The sequence below is a fragment of the Helianthus annuus genome, chromosome 3 (assembly GCF_002127325.2).
Source record: "Helianthus annuus cultivar XRQ/B chromosome 3, HanXRQr2.0-SUNRISE, whole genome shotgun sequence".
Taxonomy (NCBI): Eukaryota; Viridiplantae; Streptophyta; class Magnoliopsida; order Asterales; family Asteraceae; genus Helianthus; species Helianthus annuus.
The window spans coordinates 138571673-138585206 of NC_035435.2; the positions used below are offsets into that span (position 1 = coordinate 138571673).

A 13534-nucleotide genomic window follows, 5' to 3' on the forward strand; every position below is an offset into this window, starting at 1 on the left:
CACCCTAGTGCAAGTCTTCTAACACATGCTCTAGGTTTAGCTCTAGCACGAACAGGAACATTCCCAACTGATGGGGCATCTTCATCAATTTCTTCAATTACTACATTTGATGTTGGTTTAGGTGAAACAAAATATGTGTCAAGTTTTGTCGTCCAATGTTCAACATACACCTCAATCTCTCTAATCCTACCAACATATTGACACATATCTATCACATCCTGATCAGTCCCTAATACCTTCTTCCAAACTTTTATCCGGAATCCTATAATGGTAATACACAATTTCATCCTCTGGATAATGCAGCATCTTAAACATCGTGTTAAACTCAATAACTGAGAATTCATCAGCATCTATGTAATCAATATGGTTGCTTTTACATACTTCAACAAAGGTTTAACCATAAACTCCCCACCATGGAAAATGTGAATGCTGAACATTGTAGGCTCACCAACTGAAATGAAGTAAAACAGAGGTGGAATTACTGTAAAAAAATCATGTTAAAACAGAGATGACATTTGGGTTCTTAGTTGCTTACCATACGGATCAAAATGTTGTGCATAACCACGAACACACCACGTTGAGATGTCGTGAAGATTCGCCATTGCTCTCCGTTTGATTGTAGATGATGATCAACGAGATGGATTGAATTTTTTCAGTGGAATTGCGAGTGTAACATTTGGGGTAAAAATAGGGTTTTAATGGTGGTTGGTGAGATAAATATTGGAGCAACTGTGGGTTAATAGGTAGGAATGGACGAAAATACCCTCACGTGGGGGGACTTAACAACAGATTTAACAGACATCCAAAAATTGGACTCAAATGGTTAAAGAAAATGCTTATGGGGACTCAGGGTGTTAAACTTTTTGCTTTTGGACTCAAGTAGTTAAAACTCATAAAACACAGAGACTCAAAAAGTAATTTACCCTTATATTTAAAACAAAATCAATATTTAGATTTATAAAGAAAAAATAAAAAAAAAAACACAATTTTAATCTTCCACCCGGTTATGTTGCATGTAATGAATTAAAGTCTGGACTTTACGTATGTCACTTTTTGAACAAGCACATTGTCAGAATTCCCACTTTTGGGAATCGCTTTCCATACGAGCGTATCAAAAATAAACAACTCCGGCAGTCTTCAAATTCATGTCCGGCAAACCTGCAAGTTCCGGTTAAACATAATTCCTTCCAGCGATACACATGGGGATGCGCTGGTAGTACAAGCACATTGTCAACATATTCGAAACTTTCAATGCTACACCATTGGTCAAAACGAGGCTAGAATTAACACCTTTCTTCCAAAAAACTCGTAACATGTATGGGTCATCTTGTTTCTGGTCATGAATCATGGTTCGATAGACATTGGAACGGGTTGTTTCAAACATTGGAAGTTTGAATGTGTTATAGATCCAGTTATCAAGAATCATGGTTCGATAAACCAGTCAACCACAGATGAGTGGTCAAGATTTGTCAAAAAGCCGGATTTATTACGCTCATAACCCACTCAGAGATAATCATTTGAGAGAACATAATTATGTGCTTGGAATCACAATCATTTTCATACATTCATTTCACAGCAGTGAACATTGATCTGCATGAAAACTAGAGACAGAACCCACAAGTACACATGTTTGGCACTTGATCTGCATATAAAATTGTAACTTGTAAGCATGATCATAGTTTGGTGTGAACTGAAAAACATTCTCGGTTAGACAAAAATTGTCAAGGAAGCAAACTAAGTGAAAAAGAAAGTTAATACCTTTGATCTCCAGCTGAATAAATAATTAGCATACAAACTATTGGGCCAGTAGCCTTCGAGGCAGAAGAACTGCGAGCGCATAATCGTAAATCATGGTCATCACTTGTGACTTATCAGAACATCAATCAACAGTAAAAAAAAAAAAATATTGTATAATTACCTTCATCCATGCTGCAAAAGCTATCTGCAGAGAAGATTGATTCAGGGTTGAGTTTCTGTTGTAATGGTAAGACCATGGCCACGCGCTTTTTACTGCAGAAAGTAAGCGAAATGGAATTTTTACTTAAAACTCCATTTAAAGAAAATAATAGAGAGGTTTCAGGGAATGAATGATTTAATGGAAAAAAATATGATATAGGTTGTTTACCTGGCCCATGAAGGGACAAACTTCTTGATTGGCCGTTGGTCACCCTCTTCATCATCCTCGTCATCGGAACATTGATATGGAGAAATATCGTATGAATTTTCTTGACTAGTCAACTTCCCTGGTCCAACATTTACCGGTGACTTTTCGTGTATGTTTGTTGCCTGTGCAAAAGAAAAAAGAGTCCACATTATTTAGATTTGTAATTTTTTATGTATTAAATACGATAAAAAAGATTATATTGGTAAGGTAATATAACTTATTTCAAATAAAACGATTTAGGACGTTAACCAGTTCCAATATTTTCTACTTTTTCAAATTTACATGAATTGTCGTGATAGAAACAAATAACCAGAGGCAATCATAACCTGTGATTGAAATCAAAGGACACGATAAAGATATACCTTTTCTTTCTCATCAAAATCATTGGAAGCATCACGATTTTCAAGAACAGAATCAACTTGCTGGGCCACATTTGCTAAAGTTTTGTCTGTCCTCAATTCAGTGTCATGTTTTCGAGCACTGTTTTCATCTGCATTCTTATTTCGTCTCAAATTTTCAGATTTCTTCGTGTTTCCAGCAGTTGCAGTCTGTGAAATATCAATATGAGAAGTCTTGAAACAATGAGCATATATAACTAAAAAGATCAAAGAAAACTAACATTTTTAGCATTCTTTTGAATATCCACTTTCCCGGCACGTGTTTTTTCAAGTTTTATTTTTTGATTTTTTTGTGCGTCTGCAACAAGCTTTCTTTTCTTAGCCACTTGCTTCCTCTCTTCTTCCTCCCTTAGCCTTTTTCTTGCCGCTATATCAGCTTCTTTCTTCTTTAATTCCTCCTTTTTCTTTATCAAATTTAATATCCTTTCTTTTGCATTTTCTTTCTCCATTCTTTCTCGTTCAAGCTTCAATGCTTCTTTCTTCATTTTTCTCTCATTTTCCTTGTCTTGTTCACGCCGTTTTGCAGCCTCTGCAGCCTCGAGAGCCTTCACTTTGATGTCTCTCTTCCCTACAAGAAGGAATAAAAAAATGTTAAAAGTATAGCAGAATATGTTAATTTATCTAGAAAGTAAATATACATAAAAAAAGTCTTCAAAGCCATCATCATCGTCCTCAGTTGGGTTGAGTAAGGAGTCGATATTATCGCAATAACAGTCTAAATCTTTGTATTAAAACATTTTATGAGGTATACATTAAAGATAGTTGGGCAACTTTCAACCCGTTTTACCCATTCGGCCCATGTAACCTGTGTATGAGATAAAAGTATAAAACACAACCGAATCGACTCGTACACAAGTACAAGGATCAAAACTTCCACCTCTGTTTTAAGACGTTTTTGGTATTTGATGCGTTGGGATAGAAATAGGGGTGAGCAGAAAACTGAAAACACCAAACCGAAAGCGAAAAAACAGAAAAAAAAAAAAAACAAACCACACAGAAAACCGAAAAAAACCGGACCGAAATTTACGGTTTGGTTACAATTTTGCACTTTATGAAAACCGAAAATAACTGAACCGAATAACCTATAAAACATCTTTTTTAATATTTGTTATATATTGATTTAGGAATTATAAATTTTATTTTTGAATGTTAAGTATTTATAATAAAAACATTAGCAAGTTTATTTGTCTTTGAAATGATTTATCCCTTTCGTTAAAGAAATAACAAGATTTAACATAAAAAATAAATGATTTTCAAAGTATTATGTCTTAATAAAAACTTTGGAGAATAATACAAATAGATTAGAAGGTTAGGTTTATGTGAACAATATTAATTAAAAAGATTCAATATAATAACTTAAATGTAAAGAACTAATAATGATTCTCAAATCTTGGATTATACTTTTTTTAGTTTTGAATCTTACGTAAAATTGTTCCAAAAACCGAAAAAACCAAACCGAACCGTTGCTAAAACCGAAAAAAACCGAAACTGAAAAAACCAAACAGTTTTTATAAACCGAAAACCGAACATTTCGGCTACGGTTTCGGTTTGACCATAAAACCGAACCGAACTGAACCGTGCACACCCCTAGATAGAAAGGTAAAGCAAAAAGATGTCAACAGATAAAGAGATAAACTTTACCTGTGCAACCTGCAGCAGCCTGTTTTTGCTGTACTATCGGAACAAATGAAGTGATATTTGATACAATATTGTTACGTTTAGCCTCCTTTTGTGCAAACTGCAGCTGCCTTGGTATTCCACTTCTCATACTGTTCTTATTTCTACTAATTTCAGATAAGTTCCCCCTACTACTAGCCCGTGTTTCAATTGACGAATTACGATTCTCCTTGTCATGCATACTCGCCTTAAACCCATGATGAACTTTAGGCTTATGCTTGACTTTCTCACGAGTTCTAGGGACACTAGCCTCTATACTGACAGAATTTGAACTATATCTATCTGGATACTTGATGGATTTTGTGGACACATGATTTGCATGTTGAGACCATACTTCAGTATATTCATGGGGTCGTTCTTGAATTTCATCCGCCATCTCATAATCCTTAACTGAATTTTCATTTTCTACTTTTATGTTTTCTTCGAGTTCATCATTTTCTTCATTACTGCTAGGGTCTTCTTCAATTGGGAAGCAAGTAAGGTCGGGATTTGAACTCAACTGTTTCTCTGAACTACCTGAACTGGATGCTGATCGTTCCCATAACTTTCCAGTAGGAGACGAATAATAGTTTTTCGATTGCCAGGAAAATGGAGTAGCATAACTAACTTTTTGATGTTGCGGAAAAACATAATCATTTTCAGTTATACAACTGCCACTTGTTTGTAGATGCTTTAAAGAATCTTCATCGAGAGAGACGCTAGTTCCAATGTCCATGTGGTCAAGAATCTTAAATTGAGACAACGGTGTCTGCATGCTTGTAGATTTACAAATCTGCTCTATGATGCTAGCTCTTGCATATGCGGTACTTGCGATTTCCAGTGTGTCAAAATCTATTCCGTATTCATTATTCTCGGTATTTATATTTCCAATTTCCTCATCGATGAGAAAACTCTCATAGACAGGTGTCACCTCATCAGAGACCACAATTTTGTCATCGTTTTGTGAAAGCTGGCCCGAGTCATATGAAGACACCCATTCAGGAAAGTTTATTTCAAAATTATTATTGCCAGTAACCACAGCATCATCGTTGATGATTGGACTTACAGGCCCCACATCTGCTGAATTCTTGATCATATTTAAAACAGTAGTTGGTTCAGACTGTTTTAGTGTGTTGGTGATCGCTGTAGTGGCATCATCCACTTCAGTAACAGTTGCCTGTGAATACATCACATAAAAATATTTAATCAGAATCGATTGCACAAGTGGCAAATTAGATGTCGAGTAAAATGCCATTTTCGTTTGGCCAGTTTTTCGACTTTCGTCCAAATGTTTGTTTTTCCGATCTAAAAGGTTTGAAATCTTGCGATTTTCATCCGGCTCGTTAACTCCGTCCATTTTTCTCCGTTAAGTAAGGTGTATTTTCGTCTTTTTTGTTAACCTAAAGGGCAATTCGGTCTTTTTCACTTTATGTACAAGCATTTAGCATAATGTACAAGTATTCTCATAAAGTGAAACATTCTGAATTGCCCTTTAAGTTAACAAAAAAATCGAAAATACCCCTGAATTAACGGAGAAAGCTGGATGGAGTTAACGAGGCGGATGAAAATCTTTGGACGAAAGTCGCAAAACTGGCCAAACCTCAGGGACGAAAATGGCATTTTACTCTTAGACGTCTTTAGCTGGAAAGAGCAGGAATAAGTTGCTATCAATCGAATATTAATACCTCTGCAGCTTGAAGCTCATGCAAGGACTCTGTCCCTTCTGGCAAATCACAAACGATCTCATTATGAAAACTCTTATCACAGCTCTGAATGCCATCTGATTGGAAGAGATTGATCTTTTCAGATGAAAGTATTGATGCAGATTCCTTAACAGTATTTAAATCAGTTTCAGGTGTCTTTAAATTCAAATGAATAGCATCTCTTTGAATAGGTACCCTAAATTTTCGGCAATCTGAAAAGCAGTTTGGTTGGTACTCAAGAGTGTTCTGCTGGTTCAATGGGCATGTATTACATTTGGCAGAATTCAATTTAATACTGCACAGCTTTAAATTTGTGCCAATTTCAACATTGTTAGATTTTGAAGAGCCAAGATCCACCTCAAAATCCCCGTTTCCTTGTTTGGTCAAACTTGAAATGAATGATGACTTGCTATTTGGGGATACAGGCATAAGAACACCAGCAGCACTCTCTTCGCCTTTATGACCATGATCACCCTATCATAAAAGAAATGTATTACGTGAACAATGCTAATAATAAAAGAAACTTAAAATTATATATTATTAGAAACATGAGTACCTTCAAATGAGAGTTTCCTGAATGCATTTCTTCATTAAAAGTATTGCCGACCTCTTTGGAAGATACATTTACCTCACATGTTACATCAATATCATCATGTAGGGAAACCATAGAGATGTGCTCAACATCCTCCACCACTGGGCTCTCATTTGTTTCCAAACCAATGTTTATCATTTCATCTTTTGCGCACGCATTAGTGTTGTTAGAAGACTCTATCTTAGCAGCATTCGGGCAGCTTGACAAAACATATGCCTTTGGTAGTTGCTGCTCAAAGAAATTGCTACTTGCATACTCGTTTGAAGGATAGCATTTCTGTCCGAACATTCCATCTGGCTTTCTCTTCTTGGAAAGTGGACTACCAATGTCATTTAGATCACACTGACTGATTTCATCAAAGCTCAGTTGCTTTGGTTTGACTTTCATACAACAGTCGGAGGTGGATGGATCCAACTTACCAGAACTTACAGGCTGCATTACAACTGGTGCATCTATTGGCCTGTTTCCCACAACAATTTCAGCATTTTCTTGGTGGTTACCATTAAGTGAAGAGTTTTTCATATCCATATTGGAAGAAATGTCTGGATTCAATACACCTCCAGTGCTGCAAATAGTTTGTGTCTTCCCATTTTTATCACTAAGCACCTGAGAAGTTTCGACGGCATCTAATAACTTACCAGAGAAAGTAAGTTTGTGCATTAAATCACCAACGGAATGAGAAAGTGCACCTCCACCTTCTTTTAGATTGCAGGAAACAGATGTGCCCATATTTACAGACTTGTTTATTCGACTAATCTGTTGGCTTGAACTTCTAGACCTTGTAATTCTACCACAACAAGGTTTGTTTTGGCTTTGTGTACCCTGTGTCTTCCCGGTTCTGGATTTGTTGCTGGCGTAACTTCCCAAACAGAAATTAGGAAGATTGTCCCCATGACCATTCTGTTGCAATGAATCACCAGTTGGCTGAATAATGATACCACCATCTAATTTATCTTTACCAAAAGATGACCCTTTTTTAGTAAGATCGTTCTCTAATCTTGTTTTTTCATACGAACTACTCAATTTTGCAAGTGTAACGCTGTGACTGGTTCTATCATTTGCTTTGTCACCCTTCTCTTCTAATATCATAGAAGTAGATCCAGTGATATCATCGCATTTGTCCACTTCTGAAGGGTGTTTATCTTGAGTGGCTTGAAGTAAATCCTTTTTGGAATTTGAGTCACCATTTTCATTGCTTAAACGACTTTTGCCAGTGGTTTTCACGTTAGTTCGAAGCTCCCGGGCTTTTTGCCTAGACCTCGATCTCTGAATTATAGCAAGCGACGTATCTGGTGCGGTATAAATGCTTGTTATTTTAGCATTCATCTCATTCTGAGGAGATTCCACTCTGTCATCAATCTCAGCAACACGATTTAAGCTACATACTGTGTAATTATTTTGACACTCGAGTGATATATCTGGTGCAGTATAAATGCTTGTTATTCTAGCATTTGTCTCACTCTGAGGAGATTCCACACTGTCAATCTCAGCAACACGATTTAAGCTACATACTGTGTAATTATTTTGACACTCGAGTGATACATCTGGTGCAGTATAAATGCTTGTTATTCTAGCATTTGTCTCACTCTGAGGAGATTCCACACTGTCAATCTCAGCAGCACGATTTAAGCTACATCCTATGTCATTATTTTGACACTCAAGTGACATATCTGGTGCATTATAAATGCTTGTTGTTCTAGCATTTGTCTCATTTTGAGGAAATTCGACACTGTCATCAAGCTCAGCAACACGATTTAAGCTAGATCTTATGTCATTATTTTGACACTCAAGTGACATATCTGGTGCAGTATAGAAGCAGCCACCAGTTGAATATCGAGTAGATTCTCGTGAAGGTTGAAGTAAGAGCCTAGAGATGATCTTCTCTTTCTCCAACTCTGCAAAATAGCACCAATTTTTCACAAACTAATCATCATAACACTGTTCCATTACTTCCATATACAATTCACAGAAGATTGATTGTACTCACAGTCACCGATCACCTGCCAGTTTGATTTCTACTTTCACAGTATAACTTGTTAATTAGATATTAAATTAACCCCATAACCAGTTAAATATAATATAACTCAACAAAAATTCAAACGTGCCATAGCTAATTGGCAGCATTAGGCCAGAAAAAATTCAACATACCATAGCTATATGATATTCCTATAGTTTATTTTAATTTTAAAAAAATAACACGTTATGTGATTCCCCATGTATGTGTTCCTTGCCGCAACGAGTGGACACCATTTACCGCTAGGCCAAATGCCCTTCGGTGTGTAATTATTAGCTCCATTAAGTAGTTTCTAGGGCTGCAAACGAACCAGACGTTCGACGAACGTTCGTGAACCGTTCGGCGGGAAGTTCGTTTGTGTTCGTTTGTTTATTAAACAAACGAACATGTACAGAGGCTGTGTCCGTTCATTTATGTTCGTGAACGTTCGGTAACATGTTCGTTTGTATTGGATAGTTCATTAGTGTTTTTAGTTTTTATATTTTATTTACACACTTCAAAATTCCGACGAATAAAATATTTAATAAGTGTCAGTGTACTATATATTTTGTTCATGAACGCTTGTTTGTGTTCGTTTGCTTTCATTTGCGTTCATGAACTTTAGTTTGTGCTCATTTGTGTTCATCAACGTTCATTGCTTAGTATTAACAAACAAACAAACACAAACGAACACGAACAGGTTCATTTCCTTACCAGACGAAAACGTAATATAAAATCTCGTTCGGTAAGTGTTCATGAACGGTTCGCTTGCAGCCCTATTTCCACACTAAATGCCAAGTGACACAAACACTTGTAATGACAAAATTGGTTCACACTTGACAAGATAAAGATAATCACATACTTTAACTGTTTCCATCGATGAAAAAAAACAACAAAATGAATGTCAAAAACCTTATGTAACTATAAAAGGGGAAACGTGCAATAATAACCTAATTTTGTAACACTATAACTACTACTGTAATCTCCTAGTTCAATCGCCTACTTAAACTCGTAAATTTGGATGCTTACCATTGATATATGAAGAATGAGAGTTGGAATTAGGGCTCAAAAGCCACGATGGAGGTGTGATTCCATCGATTACGAGTCTGGAAGCGAGTTGTTGTGTGAACAAATCAGCTTGCTGCTGCATCTGCTCGATGATCCGGTCCTTGCGATCGAAGATTTCAACAAACAATTTCTCCATCGTCGTCATGTTGATCGCCGGTGAGCAACGAAACGGTAGTGTTTTGTGAAGCGCGAATGTGAGAATTCAAATATTTGGATCCGTCATGATGGGTCCATGGGGAACCGACAAAAACCATGAGTTTTTTTTTCTTTGTTCTTGAAACTAGAATTATCACCCGTCGCAATACGGCGGGGATTCATTAGTTATATATCATGTTAGATGAAAGACAAAATTTTCTCACATGACCACGAGCCTATGTGTAAAACCGATAAAAAATTAATTAATCGCACGTTGCGACAGACCTATCAAACGAGAAAAATAGACGCGTTGCGACGGACATATCAAACAGGAAAAAAATAGATGAAAAAACGTTGAACCCTACACGCACGTTGCGACGTGTTAACTCGGAAATTTAGAACGACACGTTAAACGGAGAACTTATGAAAGATGAAAAGTATATAAGAGACTAAAGTTGAAAGTAAAAAAAAAGTGTTGAAAGTAAAAAAAAAGTGTTGAAATTAAATTGCGAAAGATGAAAAGCTTTAGGTTGAAAGTAAAAAAATTAAAGGGGTTAAATTGCAAAAGATAAAAAGTTTTGAATTAAAAGTGAAAAATCAAATTAATCAAAGGGGTTAAAATACCAAAGATTGAAACTTTGGACTTAAATTATCAAAGATTGAAACTTTAGAGTTAAAAAAGAAATCAATTTCAGATTATAAAAACAAAAGAGATAAATAGATTTAGTTAAATTGATGTTTAATATTATTATTATTATTTAATAAAAGAGATAAATAAAAAAATAAATGTGAGAAATTACAAGAGAATGACACGTGTCCAAAAATGATTTTTGTTTATTAGTATAGAAAGATTCATTTTCATTATGCTTACGCTATCTTCCCTAGTTTCATTAAATGAGAGAAAAGAAGATATTTGAAAGGAAATAATTTTTAGTTGTGTTCCAGAGTTTCATTAAAGGAGAGAAAAGAAGAGAAAAAGTAGAAAAAGTGAGATTTTTTTGTCTAAAATTAATCTTTCCAATTTGGAAAGAAACGGAGAGAAAAGAAAAGAAAATGAGAGAATCTTTTCTTTTCTCTCATTAACTTAACTCGGGAACACAGTGTTAGTGCCCGGGTGCTCGTGTGATGGGGCGGAAGTGATAATTTGCATCGTGATACTCGTTCTTTATAGTTTTCTTTTTTACATAATATTTATTTTAGAATCATTGCGGTTGATATACGTCATAAACAAAATCATCGATTAATCAATTTCATTATTGTGTGCATGGTTCGGTTAGTTCGGATATTATCCTCAACCGAAGCTGAAACCGAAGTCATCAGTTAGCCTATTTTATTAATCAATCGGTTTTTGGTTAATCAGTTTGGTTTATTCGGTTAGATTAACGATTTTTTGTTCGGTTCTTTTTTTTCCAAAACCTCTCCCCATCATCCTTCGTCTCCTCCAGAGCCGAATCCAATATTTTTTTCCAATGGGTTCATTGTTTTTAGATGCTACGTAAAAAAAATTTGGTCGTTTCGATGGTTCGGGTCGGTAAATTTCATATAACTGGATGTAAAAATTTTCGGGTCGGTGCAACTGAGTGGTGGTTCTTAAATCGTGGGGTTATCTAGAAGTATGTTTAGGAGAATCAAGTTCTGAGCTTTTTTGAATTTTCTTAATCATGAATCACTTTAACCATCATCAAGAATAGATACAACTCTCTTGAATAAAACAACAGTTTTCTATGTTTATACAATTATGTGTTTTAATTTTACATGATCTTTGGGTTGGGCTGAGAGAATAAGAATTCTATGCAAGATGATAAGAACAAAGCTTACACTACTAACAATTGATTTGCCACTAAGGGGGTGTTTGGGATTGTTTATTTTAGTGACTTATTAGCTAATTAAAAAGTTAAAAAGTGTTTGGCTGAAACTATTTTATGAGGGGAAAAGTCAATAAATCACACCATTGTGACTTATTAACTTTTTCAAAAAGTTATAAGTTGTTTTGAAAAGCTAAGCCAAAGATGGCCTAAGTTCATATGATGCTAAAATCACTATTGTGATAACCCGAATATTTAATGTTAGCATTACTTAAAATTCCACAACCTTTGGCGTGTGTCTTTACGTCTATTTGCCTGTAGAATGCGACTATGTGAGACTTATTTGACTTCACTCGTGCACCACTAAATGTTTATGTGTGTATGTTGGTTGACTATACATGAAACCGTTAAACGTTTATTTGTGTCGTTTAGTTAATTTAGGAAACTAACTATATTGGGCCGCGAATTTGCTTAATACACATACCTCCTGGCCAACGGACCTCTTTCATCTCGGCCTCTCGGCCCATGCGTTAGATCAGGCCCAAAAGCCCAACACATGTAATGGGCCGTATACATTCACCTCGGCCCACACTCGTGTCTTTAATTCCCTTGGTCCGCAGCACTTGAAGCCCAACCCGAGCCCGCGCACCCCTAATTTATATCACGAGTATGCATGGAAGGTTCTCATAAATTTCAAACGCACAAACCCTAATACCCCAAGCTGGACGGCAGCCTTCCTCTTCTCTCTTTTGTTCTAATTTCTTCCGACCTACAAACCTTCGGTTAAGCCTTCCTCTTCTCTCTTTTGTTCTAATTTCTTCCGACCTACAAACCTTCGGTTAGTATAATGCTCCTCTATTTGATTTACATTGATCGATGTTCTTGATTATGTGTTGTTATGATGAATGTATGTGAATAATGCTTTAAATGGTCTGCACATGTTATAATATGAATTAATCATAATGTCAGGACTTATCTAGTTGAAGTGGTCGGCACATGTTTGCTGATAATAAAGGGGTTCGAATATGTGCTTAGATATGGTCAGAACTTGTATTCCTTTATTCACATGGGTTGATTTCTTGATTTATGAAAAGAAACAATATAATTTTATTCACAAAATAACTTCAGTGGAATTCATTAAATGACTGAAAGGTGTGCACATGGGTCGATTTCTTGACTGACATCATCTGAATGTTTATAATTGTGGAACTATGATTAGGATTAAAAGGCTGTTATAAGTTATGTTATAAGGGCTCGATTTTTTGTAGAGAAGTTTGTCAAACATAAAAGATTTTTTAGGAAGCTTGCATGATAAAAAGTGTGAATGGGTATGAGATGTATGTGTTGGTTAGTTGGTCGGTTAGGATAGCTAGGGTTCTGTGGATCATTAATAATGTTTTCTTTTAGTTGCATGATGATGATTTATTTGATGGCGTGAGGGTTATGTAAATTGTTGGATAAGGGAATCGAGTTAATTAGGCTTTGGATGAGTGTGGGTTGTTTAAATGTTGGATCTTACACATAACGGGGCTGCATGATTACCCACACCACACGTGTGTGACAACTCAAGTTTCCGAGATTCCACTTTCGCATTTATTACACGTTCACTGTTTGTTTAGTTGTTTACTTGCATAATTGGTTTGCTTTGTAACTGTATACGTTTTGGTTCGATAAAGTGTATTGTAATTGTGCATGGTTATGTGTTATTTATGAAAGATTTGACAAATACATGAACTTGGTGATGAAACTGTAAATTGTATGTCTTGTGCATATATTATGTAATAGATAATACTTAAGGGTGTTTAGTGTTAATAGTGAAAATAAAACAAAACCCTTAACCCTAATCATTCTCACAATCATCATACGTACTTCAACATTTCTCTACAATTCTCTTTACAATCATCTTCTTCATCATTGGCACAAGCTCTCAATCATCACTCTTGATTCCTCTCTTTATCTAGAATCAATCCAAGGTAATTGTTTAATGATTGTTTGTTGTTATTAATTCTTGATTATGTGA

At 35.6% G+C, this 13534-nt stretch overlaps 1 protein-coding gene across 1 annotated transcript; it reads right to left on the bottom strand.

Annotated features, from left to right (window-relative positions):
* Window positions 1-1495: 1495 nt before the first annotated feature.
* LOC110929505 lies at window positions 1496-9834 on the bottom strand. The gene is made up of 10 exons (XM_022172659.2): window positions 9536-9834; window positions 6478-8408; window positions 5904-6395; window positions 4204-5395; window positions 2784-3130; window positions 2527-2712; window positions 2126-2286; window positions 1919-2010; window positions 1759-1827; window positions 1496-1642 (listed from the first exon to the last, which is right to left on the bottom strand). Exons 1-9 carry the CDS (start codon window positions 9717-9719, stop codon window positions 1796-1798), a joined length of 4617 nt encoding a protein of 1538 aa, XP_022028351.1. The 5' UTR covers window positions 9720-9834; the 3' UTR covers window positions 1496-1642; window positions 1759-1795.
* Window positions 9835-13534: the final 3700 nt, after the last annotated feature.